Raw genomic sequence first — 20,522 nt, 5'->3', positions numbered from 1 at the left:
CTCTGCCTCAGATCTTTTTATTGTCCCCAGTGGGACAATAGGGATACTGCCCCAAATCATCAGCTCCAGTCCTGTTCTCATCCCTTCCCGTTGGACCTTTCAGGGAATTTGGCCAGCTGCGTTCATTAACCTTAACATTTTTCAGGCTTCAGAAAAGCTACAAATGTGTTAAAGCTTGGTGCAACACAGTCCTGAATTACATTGCACATTGTGACTAGGAAGAAATGTAAAATAAGCAATATAATTTTATGCTGTTCATGGCCCACAAATTACAGGAGGAGGAATAACATAAAGAATAATTTGTGTCCAAGATTTCAGTTTTGAGTGTAAAGAGAAAACAATAATTGGTGTGAATCTCAAATGCAGATCAGTTGGCATAGTTTTCTTTTAAAATTATAAATACTTTCAGATCCAAGTGCAATTAGTAGTGAAAATGTCACAGTTTTACTGTGTATGTTTGTTAATATGGCTGGCATAACTCACTTAGGAGATGCTTTCAGTATAGAGTCCTGTACTACATATATTATAACCAAAAATGCAGTACTTACACGTATATATAAAATGTACACAGAGACAACATTGCCAAACAGCCTTTTGGGACAGTTTAAAAGAATATCATTAATTTTTACTGTATACTTACTCGTCTGGCTCAGTTCCAGCACTGGCTTTCTGTAAAAATCATTTCAAGTATAGAATTATGCTATTTGCTTGCAGCAACATCACAGGAACAGTAGTGAGCCATATGTTGCTACTTAGCAACTTGGTCTGTAAGTCCCAAAGCATGTACTGATTTGAAAATTGAACAGAAATGATAATTATTGTTGAGGGATGCTGTGAGGCAACTTGTCTTGGATTACCAAACTATGCAGATGTTTGATGTTATATAGCAAAAGGAACAAAACTACATTTTTCCTGTCCAATGGCTGAGCTTTTATTTATGTTAGCCTAAAGGGAATAAATTGATTAAAACCCGTAAAATAATATAAGGCGATGTTTTTCTGGATGCAAACACTTTGGAGTAAGCAGAAGGAACTGAGGTGCTTGACAGCATATATCAGGACCCCAGCAATCCTGCCTCTATGGTCACCTACTCCTGAAGAGAGCCAAGTGGAAACCCCTTGGTCCTTGGTGTTGCATGCCATGACTCAGTCTGCCAACCCACTTCCCAAATAAGCTATGTCAGACTCTGAAATTAGAAAATGATGCTCGTGTCTGACTCAGTCAGCATGACCAGAGCTTGAATAAAGGTTTCCGATCGGACTATGTATCTCTTTACATGTGGGATTCATATTCTAGTTAACAGACATTGATTCATCAAGAAAAGCAGAGTAACTAATTCACTCTTCATTCTGACAGGATTCAACCCCTATCTCTGATCTTGTGAGGGAACAGCCAAGTTATTAAGGGGAAGGAGCCTGCATTCCTCTCACTGAGGTCATGCAATGGCAAGACTCATGAGCACAGGTGCTAAATAGACATAGGACAAAATTATGATTAGAACAACTATGCTTTCATCTGAGAGAGAACATTTCCTCCTCTCTTTTTATGGCATTATGTGTTTTACATAGAGTAACAGTGACAGGAAAATTAACAAACAGTCCTAAAACCGTGGTCAGAAAATACAATTGAATACTATACTCTCCCTAGCCCTGTAAGCTATAATCTTTCATGCTTTGTTTTCAGAGCAGGAAATACTGTATTTTTTTTCCAGTTTTAACCACCAGAATGGATCTTGAAATGGTAGTCCGTTCACCAGTTTTGGCTGACCATCAAATGCTTATGCCCAAGAAAAGAACACCACCCCATGACAGTCAGTGAAGACCTCACAGACACTCAATGAAGAGCTGTTTAACTCCTTTGAGGAATGACTAGCAGCTGTCTATGTCAGGAACAGGTTTGGGAAGGCTTCTCTCACAGTCGCAGTTTCTCGATGAAACATGAGAGGCAGGTTTCCATCACACCCCATATTCCTGTTCTCAGTGAACTTGTTTTGTCTCCTTTTATTTTTTTTTAATATTTTTTCCAGTGCTGTTATTATTACAGGCTTTCACATATGCTCCAGCCCACACAGAGCTGGAACACCTTTTCTGTGAAGGCAGGAAGGCAGGCTAAAAATGCTGGGGTTGTTCAGCTTGGAAAAGAGAAGGCTCCAGGGAGATCTTAGAGCAGCTTTCCAGTACCTAAAGGGAGCCAACAAGAAAGCTGCAGAGAAACGTTTTAAAACGGCCTGCAGTGACAGGTCAAGGGGGAATGGCCTGAAGCTGAAGGAGGACAGGCATAGATTAGACATTAGGAAGAAGTTCTTTGCTATAAGGTTGGTGAGGGACTGGCACAGAGAGGTGCCCAGAGAGGTTGTGGACTTCCCATAAGTGGAAGCATTCAAGGCCAGGCTGCATGGGGCTCCGAGTAACTAGGGATAGCGGAAGGGTTCCTGCCCAGGACGTGGTGGTTGGAACTAGATGATCTTTAAGGTCCATTCTAACCCAGTCCGTTCTATGATTATGTGTTTTCGCTTCAAACCACTGCGACAGCAAAAGCACCAGGAGAAAATCCCAGCAAGGGAAAGGAAGTTGTGACAGCCCAAGGCTGACAGCTACTCTCAACCAGACACAGAAGGCTGTTTGACTGGTGCACACTTGCTAACAAGTTAAAACACTCTGCCTGAGCTGCTTCTTGCCACATGGATACCCCAGCAAAGGACAGAGAGGTTGCTTTTAGGTTTTGAACTCTACCTTGTAGCCAACACCCTGGAGTTCAGCTTTGCCATGGTCAGATTTTAAGTCTGTAAGCCTGTCCTTGGTTCCAGCCCTTCGTAAGAAATCAGGGTTTTCTGACATCTTTGAATTTGGAAATGTCACATTTGATAGATTTATTTTTTTTTCCCTTGAAGACAAAGTCATTTGCATTTAAAATACCTAGACCTGGCTCTTTAAAGGTACTTTAAGAACCTTACTTTCACTGCAATCAGAGAGTGTTAGATGCATAAATATATCTGAGAATCTGGGCCTTGTTAGCACATGCAGAAACCGCATAAAAGATTAAAACTTATACTCTTAATTTTTCAATATGCCATTTAAATTATTTAAGCTACATGCATACACAGTACAAAAACATCAACAGAAGAAAAATAATTCTGATGTATAATGTGGATTTGCAATTCTTTATTCAAAACTATTTAAGACAGACATAATGGTTCTCTGAAAGGTAGCAGCTGCCTGATAACAGCAATCATTCACAGAGTTTGTATTTCTACTGTTTCAAACAAATTCAATTAGCCCTTGCACTTCAAAACCCTGAAGGCAAAAATGAGATGATACTAGGCTGCTTTAATCTAATAGTAATACTAAAACTTGTCAGTACAGTTTTTGGATTAATGGTTAGAGAAAAATTAATAATATAATTTTTCATTTTTTAATCAAACAGTTCTATTCTAAACTACCTCTGGATCTTGGAGGGTTCTTAGCTGAATGAGTTCAATCATGCACAATTCCTAAATGCAAAGTACTATTGGTCTCTAAAGGTATTTCAGAGTGACTTCAACAGAAAGCTGGGAAGTAACATGGTGGAACACTTTAAAGATGGTGTTTTTGATTGAACAATGTACTCATTTTACACAACCTCCTGCTTCCCTGCCCCCAATGAACCTGTCTACCTGAAGAACACTACTTCATGAAGACATTTAGTTTTGAATGCATACTTTCGAAAACTGTTAATTCCTAAGTTACATCCAGCTTATATGAACACAATTACTATGCCTGCAAACTTATTTCCCACCTAATGAGAGTTTTACACATAAGCCTCCTGGTTCTGTCCAGCCAGACACTGCTGGGCTGAAATATTGCATGACATAGACCACAAGTCTGGTTATTCATGGCGATTTCTGACACAACCTAACTGATCTGCAGCACTGTCCCCACCACTTACTGGTGCAAAGTTAAATTGAAACACATGAAGTAAATGAGAAATTCCTCCCTACATACAGATGTAGCAACAGGTAGACAACCCAAAACTTTCAAAACTATTTTTGCTTTTTAAGACATAATTAAAATTTGTAATTCTTAGAAACCTATAGGATCTTTGGGTTCAAGGGAAAAGGTGGAAGATTTTTAAATATACATCCAGTATCATAATTTAGTGTGTACGGTTGCCCAAAAGGAAAAAAGCTCAAAAATACCTTTAAAAAATGCACATCACATTAAACCTTTTGGCCTGTAAGCTACAGAAGGCTAAGACATTGCTTTAACCCCACTGCTAATTGTGTAATAATACCAACATTCCTTAGACATAGGATTAGTGATAAAAGTGCAATTCTTCAACTGCTCTACGAGTGATAATTAAAGCTATTTGTGACATGTATAGCTTATAATGATTAACTTGTCTGCAGTCAGATAAACAAATAACCTGCACCTGTAAAGACTTTATTTCCTGAAGGTAAAACAACTGTTTAGGAAAGATCATGCTGGCAAAACAGCTGCTTGCATTCTGGAGAGGAAACAAGGTAGTATCTTTCAACAAACGCCAACTCTGGTGTTTTATCAGCTCTATCTCATTAACTGGAAACAAGGCTTAAATGCTTTGTTTATAAATTATGATTATTCCTGATTGCAGCAGTTACTGATAGTGCCACTCATTTGCAATGCAACTCTTTGAATTTTTTTAATTACAATTTGAAACAAGGCAGAGAAGATTAATTAACCCACCTGGCTGGCTGGCACGTAGTCCTGGCTTGGTTCTGTCATACTCATATACATGTTCTCACCGTCAAACTGCGAAGGAAATAATAGTAAACATTCAGCAAACTTGATTTTTTAGCATTGACTGAAAAAACCCAGTTGCTATAAAATAATATTACAGCCTGGTTTTAGAGACTTGTAATTGCATGTGTGCATCTTGTCTTTGATGTTCCTGTTGTCATCCTTATTGACCCTGGATGTCAGTGATTTGGAGTAATTAGCGCTCTAGTAATTACAGCTAGCAAGGAAGAAATGAATGGTTTCCTTTCATCTGCAATCTGTTTTAAAACAAAATGCCTCATTTTGTGCACCATGTACACATATTGCTGTTGGTTGCAATGAAGTACCAAGTGAATTGCACACTTACTGAGAAGGAAGATGAGAATAGAATCTGCACTAAAATGCATCTTAATGGGTTCCAACTTTAGCTTCTGAGCAGAACAAGAGTTGAAATTTCAAAACAAATTAAACCTCCTCCAATTGAAATGTTCCCGTATCAGAAAGTAGGAAATACATTTCCAGACAGCTTTCAGACATCTGAACATATGAAAGAGTATACCTCCCATCCGTATGGTGTAAGAGGATAGTTTGCTTGATGTGTGAATAAAGTAAACATTCATAATCAGAACTGCAAAAATAACCATCTGTAAATGATAAAAACCATTCCTGGAAATATATACAAGATATAAAAAGCTTCTTTCCTTTTTTTTTTTTTTCTTTCTTTTTTCTTTCTCTTCTCTCAACTGCAGTTAAGAAGTAACGGAAATGTCATAGAAAGGAGTTGATTAAAATCTGAAGGTCTAGATGGAGAAAAACTGTCAGATCTGAAGCCTCATCCTGTACCAGCACAAAGTGTAAAACTACTGATTTCTTACATAGTCTGGAAAATGTCCCCACAGAACTCTTATCACACCCACTCAAGTGGCAGTGCCAACAGGGCGATGATAGTCCCAGAGTCTGCTCAGGAGCTAGGAAAAATCTTTTCAAACCTTTTAAGTAGAAGTGAACAACAGCAGGAATTCCTATCTCCAGTCATCAACCACAAATTTCCAGCTGTTACAAGGTCTGTTTGAAATAACTTGCACCTGACCCCTTGTGTGAATGCTTAGAGTGACATATTTTGGACATCAGCCATTGTTTCAGATGATGCAGCAGCTTTTTTAAGAAGTCCCTACTACTGAGATCTCTCTGCTCCTACAGAAGATGCCCATGAAATATCCCATGGGCATTTCTTGATCAGCACCGAGCTTCTGGGCATATTCCACCTGCAAGGTGCAGCATATTCAACTAGCCTGAGGTGGCAAAGTTAAACTGTGGCTTTGGCAGATAGCTCTACCAATTTTTGCTGAGGTGGCTGAAAAGGTTTCGGCTTCCAGCTGTTCATCCTTTCTCTGCCAGAGGCTACAAGGCTTGTAACAGCAGCAGTAACATGAACAAGTGCCAGCTCCTGGCACAGCAGCTGATGGTCTGCCCTTCCTGGCCAGAGCTCTTTAATAGTCACAGACTACCTGTCAGAAGTCTTAGTTTCATGGGAGGGAAAGGATTATGCCACAGACACAGATCTGCCATAGGGAATAGAGTATTTCCAAACTGGGACAGAATAGAGATAGTTAGATTAGATTATAAAATAGAATTTGATGCTTGTTCCTTTTTTATTTCTTGTTGACATGTACCATTTCTCTTAGCTTCCTCATTGAATAATTTTCTTATTTATAAGCATTCAAAGTAGAGTTTTGGAGAAAAAGTTTTAGTATCTGGATAGGGAAAAAAATGCAGCTTCTTCTACTCAGATGGACAGGTGGAATCCTGAAGAGAGATTTCACAGCCAGTAGTTGGAAAGCAAGCACTCCAGTGCAAGGCCTACAGGAGCTCAGCTTATTCAACTTGTCAGACGAAAGGCTGAAAGGTGCCTTGATCACTGTGATTGGTACTTACACCCTGGAAAGACGTCTGATAGCAAGATGTCAGCCATCCTGACAGTGGTATAATGAGATCTAGTGTTAAGAAATGGGAGTTACAGAAATTCAGCCCCGAAATAAGATACAAGGTCCTACTTTAGGAGGTAATTAAGCATTATGTCAACAGCAAACTCATCATTTCTCAGACATTTTAGAATGAGGTTTGATATCTTTTTCAGAACAGATGCAATCCGTATCATATTTATAAGAAATCCTATGGAGAGAATAGTTACACTTGCTGGTTATGGGAGTCCTATATACCCTGGAAATCATCATTCCTTGAGTCTCCTCTTTTGAATTTCCCTCGTTATCTTCATACATTTGTTGTGATACATTGCAAGCTTTGCTATCATTCAAATACTGTGTTGCATGTGTTTAGTTGCAGTGAATATGGAGAAATTTCTTTTCCGTTTACTGGCTAGATGCAGTCAAGGATTATTTCAACTTATTTTGCCTTCCATAATGCATGAGACTATGATTTAAGAATCTTTATGAAGTATACTAGTCTTTCATATAATTCCCTCTTTTGTATGTTTGGTCGTCTGTCCTTGCTCCCAAGATTACAACCACCAAATCTGCATTCTTTGAATAATTTCCCTAAGGTATTTTTCCATGAATACTGAAAATTTTATAATTCTGTGTGTTGTTCTTGGATTATCTGCCTACCTAATCAGTGCCTTGCTATTAGTGGTCCCCCTGGCATGATAGGATATTTGATCTCAGCCTCTCCTGTTTGTTGCTTGTGGCCCTCTATTTATCTTGGAAATATTTTTTTTTTTTTTTCTGTCATGGTCTGTGGGCTTTATGGGTACACATTTCAGAGAAACCAAAACAGAAAAAATATACATAAATTTAAACTTTATGGCCTTTTGACCTTAAAGAGAAATGTAAGGGGATTGATGTTTACATGAGAAAATACCTTCTGCAACATTTTGGATTAATTTGTTAGGGTAAATTTTCAGAAAAATATATCAATGCATAATGTTTGTAAAATCTGAGTGGCCTGTTAACATCTGAAAATAACCAGCAGCTGTCTGATTTGTTACTTAATTTCTTCAATATTCAAGAATGCAATATTTAGCATCTGCTTGTCAGAAGTATGTGTAAGATGTCGTGAAATAGGTTATATAGGTCAGCAAGATTTGATGGGATGTGTATTTTCTGTAGTGTTTATATATGCAGATTGTGGACTGTGATGCATCAGCTGACAATAACACTCTTGCTACGTTAGTATTTGTACTACATTTATGGCTGTTTAAATTATCTGCCCTCAGCCCAGTGCAGTGTGGTGCATGGCTACTTGGCAGCTCCTAAGACTTTGGATATGAGCCTGAAAATCACCCATAAACTCCAAGGCATATACACATGCATTTTGTACAGCGGGTATTGCCAGGAGATACCTCCTTCACGTTCTCAATGTTTACTAAAATGTTTATAAAAGACTGAAAATATAATGTTTGTATACCAGAATAAAACAAAATATTTACTGCAATGCTGATTTGCTTATTCATCATCCCCTTTCCCAAATACCAAAACAGTGTGAAATAGAAATGACCTGTACATCCTATCCCAGCCAAAAAAAGAGTACACAAGCCTTCAATAATAAAAAGTTCAGAAAAAGTTATGTGGCACAGATACAATGCTCACCTTGCCCAAACATGATAATCGCACATCAAAACAGTAAACTGAGGAAAAAATGCCAACAATTGGATCAACTGGAAAATTCTATTCATATTTTTTTCCCATCTGTTTAGAAGCTTCCAAAATATACCCCTAAACCCCAGAAATTAATATGAATTATTTGACCTTTAATAAACTGCTTGGTAACGTGCAGGCTCTGCAGCATGGCACCTCTCAACAATTCTCCACCTGGACTCCTTAATTCATGCTATATCCACCTGGAATTCATCTTTACAAGTAAGGTGATGTATGCCACAGCAGGTCAAGCAACATGTATGGACCAGAGTGAGTCTAAAGAGGAGCAGATACAGCTCAAAGATGTCTTCAGCTACCATAGTTTTCTTCCAGGTTATACTCTATGCCTCCAAAATTGTCTTATTGTACTCATCATTCTCAGGTTCGCAATCTCAGCTTGTATTCCCTAAGCTTTCCTGCCACTCACTGTGCTTGATTTCAAGCAAGGAAACTGCACAAGCATCACTTAACCCATGGATGATTCATCCCAACAGAACAGATGAAACACAAAGGCAGGCAGTTAAATGAACTCTCTTTTATGAACCTATGTATGATGTATATATATCAGATGACATTTCATATAAAGCTTTCCCAATGTGTCTCCAAGATCTCTCAGTATCATTAAGAGCAGATTTCAAAATCTTTCATTTTAATCTATTAAATGTGAATGCTAATACAATATTCTGGTGTGTGATAATAACTACTCTTGACAACATTTATTTTCAAATTAAAGTGTAACTGCATGAGAAGTTTGGGTGAGCAAATGAAGAATATGACTGCATTGTAATATGAAAAGATATATAACTGTGAGCTAGTTCTAATATAAATTCAGGATTGTATAATATTCTTTATTTAAATGATTATTATAAATAAAATATACAGGCAACACTATGGCATGGCCAGTTAGAAGCCCCCTCAGAATGACCATTTGTAAGACAAGATGTAATGTTCACCAACCAATATGCACAAAATACCCAACTGTTATTAAATACAATTTCTTCACAGAAGTTAGGGATGAAATTACATAAAAACTGGCTGACTGTAACATGCAATAGGTATTACAGATTCTAGCAAATACCCAGAGTGCTAAAGCTGTTTTAATGTATCCAAGGCTGGCTTCTGCCTGCCATTAACGTGGCATCATGCCAGAGTCACACAATGTATGGCCAGGAAGCCTGTTTTCATCTTCCCATTTAAGTTGCAAAAAACTTTATCAGCATTTATAACAGTGATTATGAAGTAACAAAGCTTGCAAGAACAGTATTTTTTAATTCATTCTTGATGTGCTTTAAATGAAAAACACCCTATATGGACTATGTCACAAGAATACTATAAACAGGTTGAACAGACGAAAAAGTTTCTCATGGTGGCAACAATTGTAGAGAATGTTAACTGCTTACATAGACAGAAAACTTTGGAATACAAAAAGGAGGCTGCAAGATGCAGAAAACACAAGAAGGGCTTGAGAGCCAAAGAGGATAACTGGAAATAAAATATATTTATATACTGGTAACTGTATGTCCACATACAGTGATTATAAATGCAGATGAATAACTGCATAAGCTTCATGTAGTTTGTTCAGATGACAGCTACCACAAAGACACACGTTAAACAAGTTTCAGCCTAGCTTCATGTTCTCCCCTCCACTTAAGCTACCTTCTTCTATACCAAGTCACTCGGTTTTCATTGCCAGGATCAGCTGTGCTATCTGGATTACAGGGAGAATGACATTTCTCCCCTCTACCTCTATCTTCTTGCTACGTAGCATTTCTTTGCTGTTGTGAAATGAGGGATTATTTTGCTCCTTTTTTATCCAGTTTTTGACTTTTGAGGGTATTGCATAGTGGCTTTCTCTTTTGATGCATACATACATACATACATACATACATACATACATATATTCATATATTTATATCTGAATATATTTATATATTTATATATTTATATATTTATATATTTATATAGGTTTGCCCCAAGTTCTTCAGGCACAGTTTTATGAGTTACGTGAAAGAAAAAATATCAAGCACATGAATGTTTGAGCTTTTTCCTGTTTATACTGAGGAACAGTACAATGTGACAGTACTGTTTCTCATCCAGCTGCAGTGTGGGCAGGGAAGCACAAGGAATATGAGTCCAAATGGCTTTTGATGCCAAAACATGCTTGGGACAGGGATGTGGAGGGGGAAACAACTTTGGACGATGTTCTGTGCACAAATATATCCTAAGAATGATATCCTAAAATGTAAAGATTAAAGGACGAGAAGCAAGGGGAGAGATGATGATATTGGTGAAAGGTGCTATGCTTAATAAGTTCATCTTCTGGGTAAAGCCATTTGGACTTGACATTCCAGTTTCTTCAAAGGATCTTACAGATCTTCAAAGCCTGTGATATTAATCACATAATCTAAATACAAATTTCTCCCATCTTAGATTTGAACTGGAAGATAGATTTAGGTTTAAATATAAACTTTATTTATATCATTAAACCATAGTTTACCTTACTCTGATGGTGCCCCAGCACAATTTGTTATGTTTCATTTTAAAGAGTTGCAATAACATTGTGTAAAATGATTATTTCTAGTGATTTAGTGATTTTACTGCTTACAGATTATACATATCAATTGTAACTTACATTATCTAAAAGCCACTAATCCTGAAAAATCTTTAAAACTAGGTAATTTTGTTTATTTTAAACCAAATGACAAGAGTAGATATTGTCTCATGTTTCTTGATGACAAAAAGCGATATTTTGTTTTACTCAGAGCTGCTGAAATGAGACTAAAAGAATAATGGGATACAACATAAATCATCAAATTGCTATGCTAAAGAAACAGTTGATCTTGTTATGGTAACCATTAAAGATAAAAACAGAGATGCTCTGTAAACATTATACATGATGGAAAATCCCTTTCTTGACACAGTTTGGCAAAGCGGTGCATTTGTATTAAATTGCAACTCCATCTTGTCTCACGAACTCCATTTTGTATGCTGTACTTGAACACATTTAAATTTGCCCAAGACATGTTACAGTGATGCATTCCAGACAGGCACCCTTCCCAGGAAAGAGGCTTGACACCTCACTGAAGGACTAACACAGGAAAATTGTCAAAAAACAATCTAGTACTATCAACTTTGATTGTTCTGCCATCTTCCCTCTCTCCTTCCATAAACCTTGTTTATCAGCAGAGGAGTGTAGTGAAAAACCATGAGATTGAGTGAAAATGCCTGAATGGCAAAAAGAAGTCAAATTCTTTGCAGAGCTGGATGTCCCTCTATGGCCAAAGGGAGGTGATTAGTGCAGAGTGGCAGGACCTGGAGGAGTCCTGTCCCATCTAGAAGTCTAGGAGCCCTCCAGGATGCAGGAACTTTGATAAGCCAAGCAACAGAGTGTAGATGGCATGTCTCGAGACTATTATTGTCATTATTAATTTTAATTCTTCTACTAGTTTTCAGTAACAAAGTACTAGGAAAATCCTTTATGTCTCCAGTCCTTTCATCTTCTTCCATGTTGCTGAAGAGGCTGAACCAGGAATATCAGGTATGTTGTCTTTATGTGATCCAAGTACAGTGATGTGTGGACTAAGCAGATTGGAGTTGGGAAAGAATCCTCCCCGGTCTTAAGGGCAGCCACAAGGCGTGTGAGAGCACTGGGAGCAGCCTCAGAGCGGGAAGTGAGGGTACTGCTTCGCAAGGAAACGCTGTCAGACATTTTCTATCTTAGAAAAAGCCAGAAACAGCCACAAAACTCTCTTTGCCCACAGCACCCAACAGACTTGGACCCATTCGGTGCTTGGATTCAAGCATGATAGGGGCTTGCAGACTAGCGCTGCCTTTTCTACCACCTGGCTTTCAAAGACAAAATGTTTTGTAAATACACTGCTTGATTCTCCTCAAATAAGACCATTATTGTCTCATTTTCCATTTATAACACCTGCTGTTGCCTCAAAAAAGTACAGACAGTGCTGTCAAAGTTTTCTTTCAGATTTTCAAGCCTGTGTCATAAATGCCCAACCCAGACCTACCATTGCATTCCTCAAGCTAACTCACTATTTACCTCTCTCAATGGGAGAAAGGGAGGAGACAGAATGTTTGCTGAGTATGTTCTCATAGGTGGAGAGCTGGCTGAATATCTAAATATACACTGGTAGTTAAACCCTGAATAATGGCACTACAGCATTTGTGTTTTTCCTGCACTTAATAGAGGTTAATGTGAAACTGCAGGAAAGGTGAAGGGGAGTGTTTAGCTTCCCGCTTGGAGCCTGCATGTGTCAATGCCTGACAGAGCCTTGAAGTTGTTAGCCTGCGTGCAGAGCACTAGCTGAATGAGGTTACAGTGCTGAGCACAGCGGGCTAAAAGAAGTAGGATCAGACTGATAGGAGGAGTGGCAGAGTCCAGGCACAGCAGAATGTATCAAAGACAGCCCAGGGGAGAGCGGGTACTGTATTAGTCCTTTGTGTACATTTAAATGGAAGACAGTGAACATGCAGAGATGAACTCTGAACTCTCTCAGCTGGGCTCCTGCTCCTTTTAACCTTGGCTCCGTAAATAAAATAAAATATAATAAAACAATAATAAAAAACTAAAAATAAATAAAATAAAATAAAATAAACTCAGCACACTGTGGTCTGGACTCCTAGGCTCAGCTATTTTTTGCATATTGAACACTCATTAAATAAACATACCGAGATCAAAGTAGCAAGTGCTTTTGTTATTATTTTACTCAACTCGCACTAAATTATAGATGCAGACACCCACTGGGAAAATTGGGTGATAAGGTGGAAAGGTTTGAACAACTAAGATAAGACCCCTCTTTTTCTGCCCACAGCAGCTGAAGAAATTTGTTTAACCTGGTAGGCTAGTAACATTTTCCAACACCAACAGACCTGGTCAATTTCATTACAAGATCTGATCCTCCATCATGGAAAGTGAAGGGAATTGTGCCATTGACGGTTGGACAGGAACTGGATCAGGAACCATTAGACTGGTAAGCGAATAGGAATCTTCAAGTTTCAGAGTAATTTTTGTTAATGTTCATCTATGCCTCATTGTGTAAAGTGGTAGATTATGTAATGAAACACAGGAAAGCTTAATAAAAAGGATCTACAGAGAGCAAAGAGATAAATAAAAAGCATTTTTTATATATCATGGAGAACCCTCTATGCTGGAGTATAGCAGAAGAGAGGTTCCATGGACCAGAGTAAACAAGTTTTGCACAACTAGGACAGAACCATTGCCTTGCATGAGTACAGTTTGAATATTGCAGGGATCCATGGTCAGAGTTCTTTCTACTGTGTTATTTATAGTGAATGGGATACATATAGTTCCTGTGGGTAAGTACATCTCCTTCTGCACAGCAGAATCTTAGAAATAAAAAGGGTTAGAACCACATCAACCAAAATAGCACAAAATTCCACTACTATTCTGAAAATCCTATGAAAAAGGATCTTGAGAAGCAAATAAAGGTGACAATTGTCAGATAAATAAACAACATTGCCTGAATGACTTATTTTTGAAAAAGTAACTGGGAAAAAACACATGGCATATGTAGAAATATTTTTTTTACCTATGCCATATTTAAAAATCCAATTTTAAATAGTATCACCTAGGAACTTAAGCACTTTAGACTAATGCAACAGGTCATTTGGATCACATATACAAAGTGTATTAAAATGATCCTATTGAAAGGAATGACAATGTGAAAATACTTAAAATCAAGCACCCATTCAAATATGTGATAAATAGGACCCAAGAGCTCAGACATTTACAGAAACTGGAATAAAATATTTAAGTATGTACCAAACTCAGATGAAAAAAAAAAATCAGCTTAAATTTCTGATAAACCAAATTATGTAGCACAGTCTGATGGGGTCTCATTAGATAGAGCTAATTCAGACCTGGAGAGAGTGATAACAGAAATGACTAATTGCAAGGACTTAGGAAAACATGGACATCTGTTAAATGACAAGGGTGCTGTATGGCTGATATACAATCATAATTTACCAAAACAGCTACTGTGGCAGCCATGAGGACAATCCTACTTCCATCCACAGTTACTCTGGTATATGAGCATCTTCCTTAATTTCAACAGGATTATCTTCATTAAGAATGTCACACATGTTTATTTCTCTGTCTGCAACAAATAAGAAGAGGGAGCCCCACGAATGTTCATAAGAAGAATCTGAACCAACATGGATTTTTGCACTTACAGTTGCAACAGACTCAGAGCCTTGGCAAGGCTTGTAGCTTGACTTACTCCTTTCCTGGGATTGTCTACAGATCAAACTGAGATACCCTGGCAGAGCAATATAGAGAACTTTGCAGTATTCTATCCTAAAATAGGTCATTTGGGAGTAGATGTGGTTAGAAATGTTCAAAATATTACTCAAAAGCAGAAGAGGAAAAGTTGTTATACTTTTTTTTTTTTCTTACCAACTTCAGTGAAGACATGTCCTTGATGTGAGATCACTTATCTGTTCTCAAAAATTCTAAGTGTTCTCTATACCTTTTAAGATAAAACTTGACCTTCAAGTTCACTTTATGACTAAATTATTCCATGACTGTTTTAATCTTTTCTTTCTATTTTGCCAAGTTGCACTCATAATAGCTTTTTAAAAGAGTGTGCAGCAGTGTTTCCTTTATACAATTGCTATATGTTTTCTTAACAGAAAAAAAAGACAAGTCCGTGGAAATATATTTCAATTTTTTCCTAAGTTTTGAAGGTAAAGAACTAAAATACAAAGCTACAATTGTACCTGCCATGCACTTACTAAAACCCTCTAAAGATGAAAAATGTCCCACCTCCTTCTCCCTCCTGCTTGAAGAGCAGGTGTCACACTCAGCACTGGCTGCTGCTTTTCCCATCAATACACTATGAATCTATGACTGTTGAACAGTCCTCACAGCAAAACAGATAGCAAAAGTTACTCAAACCTGGCATTACCAGCACCATGGCTGTTGTCTTTCTAAGAGGCAGCGCATATCAGCATGAGACAGTCACATTAGTGCTGGGAGGAACCTCCTCAACAGGAAAAGGCATCCTCTGAATAAGAACAGAATAAGTTTCACAGAACATCAACCTTATTGTCAATTCCTGGCTTACAACTCCAGCAACGGCACTTTCATGCATTTTCCTTTTTTGGTTCAAACTCTTCAGCCATTCTGCTGTTTTATCTTAAGGCCTTTTTCCATCCCTCCAGTCTGCTGAGATTAATGATTTCTACCTTTTACTAGCTCTTGTGAACACAAAGACAGATACTCTGTCCTCCTCTTCAGAAAGCCAAATTTAAATTCCTTTAACCTTCTCTGGAAACATGCTTTTTTCCAAGCATTTCTTCATTTGTAATCACTTAAATGCCTCCCTTTACTGATGTCCATATCACCATCTCATGTGCTGTCCAAAATGAATGCAGTGCTCCAGTTAGTCATGGATAATCCTGAACAGGTTCTCTATTCCCAGGGTTCATCCAGACCTTGCATATGCATCAACCTCTTTTTTCCTGAACATTTTATTTAGAAAATTCTTTTCTTTTTGCCAGCCCTTAAAAAATGAAATCTTTGAAAGCTTATCTTGATTTACACAGTAGTATGGAAAGATAATTAGGGTACACAACATGATCTATGACAAATGGTGAAGACCTAAGCTCCATGGATTTTAGCCCCAGTCAGAGCTCTAAGTTTTTTTCAAATAAAGCATTTTAAAGATCATATCAAATAATTTTCATCAAATCTTATGATGAAGCTGACTTTTAAACATTTACATAAGAAATGAAAAAGACACTTTCACCAGAAGAATGTGGCAGTTCAAGCTCACAGTAGCACTGTGGGAAACCTCATTTCAGTCCTACTCTGCCACTCCCTCACACATCAGCTGCACATCAAGGCCACAGGCTGGGTCTTCCCGTATCACTTCTGTGGCTGTCAACTTCCTAAAAATATCTGTAGATGAAGACTTGAATTCATCTCTTGCACATCTAGTGCAGTGTTCTTACTCAGAGGACATTATTTACTGGTCTCAGTCTTCCTAGCTTTGAGCAGAAATAATTTCAGGCCCTGAGAAATTCCTCTTAAGAACAGAAAAAAAATTGGCAATTATCATCTTGTCAAATTAATACTGGCAAGATTCTGTCACTTCAAAATTTGCAGTGTGATGTATTTCAGAAGTCCCTGAATGCAGTGAAACAAGCTGAATTCTGTTACACTGGCCATGCAGAGACATGAGGGAAGTGCTTCTTTTTTTACCATTTACCATGAAGGGAGCTCCAGGCTGGGCTCACTCTGCTGGCCAGCCAGGGCTCTGATTCAGTGGCAGTGATTCTCCACCTGCAGCTGCCCAGAGAGACACAGAACTCCAAACCCCACGGCTAGAAGAGGACAAGGTGGACACAGGCTTCCCACATTTTGGCTGAAATTAAACTGGCCAGCCCTTGCAAAGCACGTGTCAGCAGTTTTGAACTGGACCATGACACCAGTGTAAAAACAAACCTCTTGAAATGCAGATAATTCTATGATTCACACAGCACAGACTGTGCTTCAGTACACTGAAATAGAAGCAGAACTTGGTATTTGTTAATCCTACTCTAATTATAACAATCAATGTTATAATCCCTGCTAATGAGCTAACAATTTTTTTAAAAGTTTTTATTATAACAATGTGATTAAAGCTTGATGGAGCTGTTCTTATGCTTTTATGATATAAAAAGTGGTTTCTTATTAGCTTTTGATGTTTCATTTTCCCCATAGCATCACAATATCTACTTCTGTTTTACCCAATTGTGCAATAATTGTTGTTTAAATTTAGCTATCTCATAGCCTAGTCAGACTCTAGCCATTGGACTAATCAATGAAAATACTCAGTAATGCCAAGGAAAATGTGACTTATCATTTTAGTGCTTCATATTATATTCTCTCACCTTTCTGTATAAGCTACTGAAATATTAATATACTGTCCTCAGGATTTGATAAAACATGTGGTGAAAATTATCACAATGTTTTATGCCTAAAGACCATTAAATTAGCACACATTAAACTTGAAATAAATGGCTTCAATAATTTCTTGTTTAAATGTATTCTTTTTGTTTGGAAGACTGAAAAGTTTTAAGGTTATGGAGGAGTCCACAAAAAATTACAGCTTCAATGGTCATGCCTAATATTATGTCTCTGCTGCACATAGAATAAGCTTTGTTCACACAGTCAAACTCATTTCCAAACTAAACTTTCCCAATCTAGAATAATTTAATTCTGCATTTATTAGGTAAAAAAATCCTTCAAGCTAAACCAGTAAAGAGGGAACAAAGAAAATCAAATGGGCAAATTGTACACAGTTTTGCAGATATACAACTCCAGCAGAAACACAACAGCTGCATAAATATTTCCAAACCCATATTTGGCTCCTTCCCTCCCACATTAAAAGGCAAACACAGCACCAGTTGAAATAATCTTGTATTTCCTGATGGAGCAAAATTTCCTTGATTTGAATGCAATTCAGGAATAATCACCTTTTCACAGATGGGGCCAGTACCAGGACACTGGTCTGAGGCTATATTGGCATAATCCAATTGCTTTCAAGACTGAAATTGATTAACCTCAGAAAACTCTCATTGAGGTGCAGTTTTCTTTTTTTCTCCTTTTTAGGAAAGCCATCACATGGGCTCATGCATTCAGCACACAGCCCCTTTTGGTGTCAGCAACAATCTGTTTTGTGATATTCTTTTAGGAGAAGTATTAAGACACTCCAGGATTTTGCAGAGGCTCCTGAGTCTTAATAGCTGTATTCATAAATTGCTAGTCATACAGTATCACTGCTTCTTCCTGTGCTTTACAGATCATATAATACTCACCAATTTCCCTTATGTCAGTGCCTACAAGTCAAAGGTTCAGAAATAATAACAGAGTACGGATATGTGCTGTCACTAGATTCATGTTTTGATAGAAAATTAATTTGGTGTTTTATTCATTTGTTTGAAATAGTAACTACTGCCTTGAAAAGTATAAGGTGATTAATCTCCAATATTTTCAGATCATATTAACAATACACAAGTGTTTTGACATGCCTAATAGTTTTACTCATAATCAAGATTCTGCAGTTCAGAAATTCTCCTAGCTACATGAGCCAGAACCTTACAAGCTAAAATAGTCAGAACATTGATTTAAAAGCTGGGGAAGTATTTTAAGCATTACAGTGCATCACTGAAGATCTTTTGTTAACACAGACAGCAATGTGAATTATGTATGTGATTTTATTTCTTACTGTTAAACACAGCTTATTGGAAATGTATAACCAGCTCCTTTTTAAGAATACACAGCAAAAGCAATGCCATGTATTATGCTAGAGCAGGTAATTCAGTTCCTTAGATAGGATTAGCCAACAGATTTATCAAGCAGTCTCTAAGGAAAGCAGAGTTCAAGTCTAGGCTCATCAATAATACATAAATAAACTGAACAATTAGGTACAAAGTGGCCATCTTGTCAGACAACTTATTAACCGATAAATGATATACTCACTGCAGACAGTGTAAAAAGGGGACATATGTAAAGATAGGAAAGACCTGAAAGGGGAGAGGAAGGTACTGTACTCAGAGTGTTTGTGGACTTGATAATTCTCTCCAACTCTCCCTTTTGAGCTGAGAGCAATGATGTCTAAACAAAGGTGGTTCAGCAACACTTCACTACCAGGAATCACTTGGGATTTTTTCTGATAGCTAAACACAAATATATTCCTTTGCTCTTTAATCAGTGCTGTAAGGAAAAATATCTATCACTTTTCCAGTGATGGCTACTACAACCTCAACTTCAATTTAATCTCCAAGTTTAACACAATAAAAACTACATTAATACAGTCACCTCAGTGTGTAAAGTTATCGCTGGGCATTGCTGTGATGCAGTCCTACTACTGAGATGCATCAGTTCCTAGAAAAGGGTAGATTAAAGCAGTCAGGCTTACATCTGGTTTACACAACAACACCAACAGGTCTTAAAAGGTAAATCCATGGTATTGAATACCAAAATATGGGACATTTGGTCCTTCTTTACTATCAACAAACTCAAATTTGATTTTCTTTTCAGTGCTGGCCCGTACTTTTTAGACAGAAAACAAGAAAACCAGAGGTAGGAAGGACTGTTGTTTTTTTTCCTCTCAGCCAAGCAAAACAAAACAAAAGTCTTAATTTCATTTAGAATCAACAAGTAAGCAAGCAAAATTAGTCCAAATAAAATCTTCTCATACGCACATATCTGCCTCAGCTCAGAAATTGAAGAATTGAAGTACAGATTTCAGGATTTAACTGAGAATGAAACTAATATTTACCCAATATGATGTTTTTCATGCTCAAGTACTCCAAAGTGCTTTGCAAATATTGAACTAAATTCTGCCTTTTTTTCTGTATTCAATGCCCCTTGACTCCAGTAGCCATTTTGAGGGGTACATGGAAAAGATGAGTTAAGGCCTAACATGCTTTGCTAATGGAAATGTAAATTATCAGTGAAACACAGACACTTCTGTAGCGAAAAGGGGACATTACTCAGAATACCGTCCAGAGCAGTATAAATTCAGGAATTTATAAATATCCTTGCCAGATGGAAAAGTAATGTGGATGACCTGAAGAAGTCTGTGGTGACTTCACTCCATGGTCATTGTGCCTCAGTTAAACAACATAGACAATTTTAACAATACTCACTGTCATTTTACTCTAGACTCATTTGAGTGAACATTTTGCATCTGAGTGCCTTTGAAAATGCACTATTATGTCTTGTCCAAAGACAGGCAGAGCCTGAAAATAATGTTCCCCTCCTACTTACAGGGTAAACTAGTTCTCAGACCCAGAACATCACACCTATGGGTTCCTGAACCCCCTCCTGTGCTCATGCTGGGCCTCCTCAAAGTAGGCAGAGGACAGATTATGCCAGCACAGCGCCTGCAGAAAGACTGGCATGCAAGATGGACTAAAGGAAGATGCAAACCCAGGTAGGAATGACCACATCTTGCCTGCGGAGTGAAACAAAAGATGAAAAGAGAAGGAAGACAGGTAATAGAGATGATTTTCCATCTTTGGAAGCAGGTTTCCATGACTGATCAGCTGAACTGTCCATATGATTCGCATATTTTTCTTCTGCTAAGTATAAAAGGACTCTAGAGATAAT

General features: G+C 37.7%; 1 protein-coding gene across 3 annotated transcripts in view; it reads right to left on the bottom strand.

Moving 5' to 3' along the window:
• The window catches only part of TOX (thymocyte selection associated high mobility group box), a 216,039-nt gene that overhangs the window by 96,711 nt on the left and 98,806 nt on the right, over positions 1–20,522 (bottom strand). For 2 of the 3 annotated variants that reach the window (XM_005517133.3, XM_088055531.1), the window contains exon 2: positions 4,701–4,766. In XM_005517133.3, coding sequence (XP_005517190.1) covers positions 4,701–4,766 — 66 coding nt within the window. Of the gene's footprint in view, positions 1–4,700; positions 4,767–5,608; positions 5,690–20,522 lie in introns of those variants that run through there. The other variant, XM_088055529.1, reaches the window with a different exon arrangement.

The sequence above is a fragment of the Pseudopodoces humilis genome, chromosome 1 (assembly GCF_049639895.1).
Source record: "Pseudopodoces humilis isolate 2021_Gansu_Grassland_sample_001 chromosome 1, ASM4963989v1, whole genome shotgun sequence".
NCBI classification, from domain to species: domain Eukaryota; kingdom Metazoa; phylum Chordata; class Aves; order Passeriformes; family Paridae; genus Pseudopodoces; species Pseudopodoces humilis.
The sequence above is the reverse complement of the archived record's forward strand: the minus strand, read 5'-3'. Positions and strand labels throughout refer to the sequence as shown.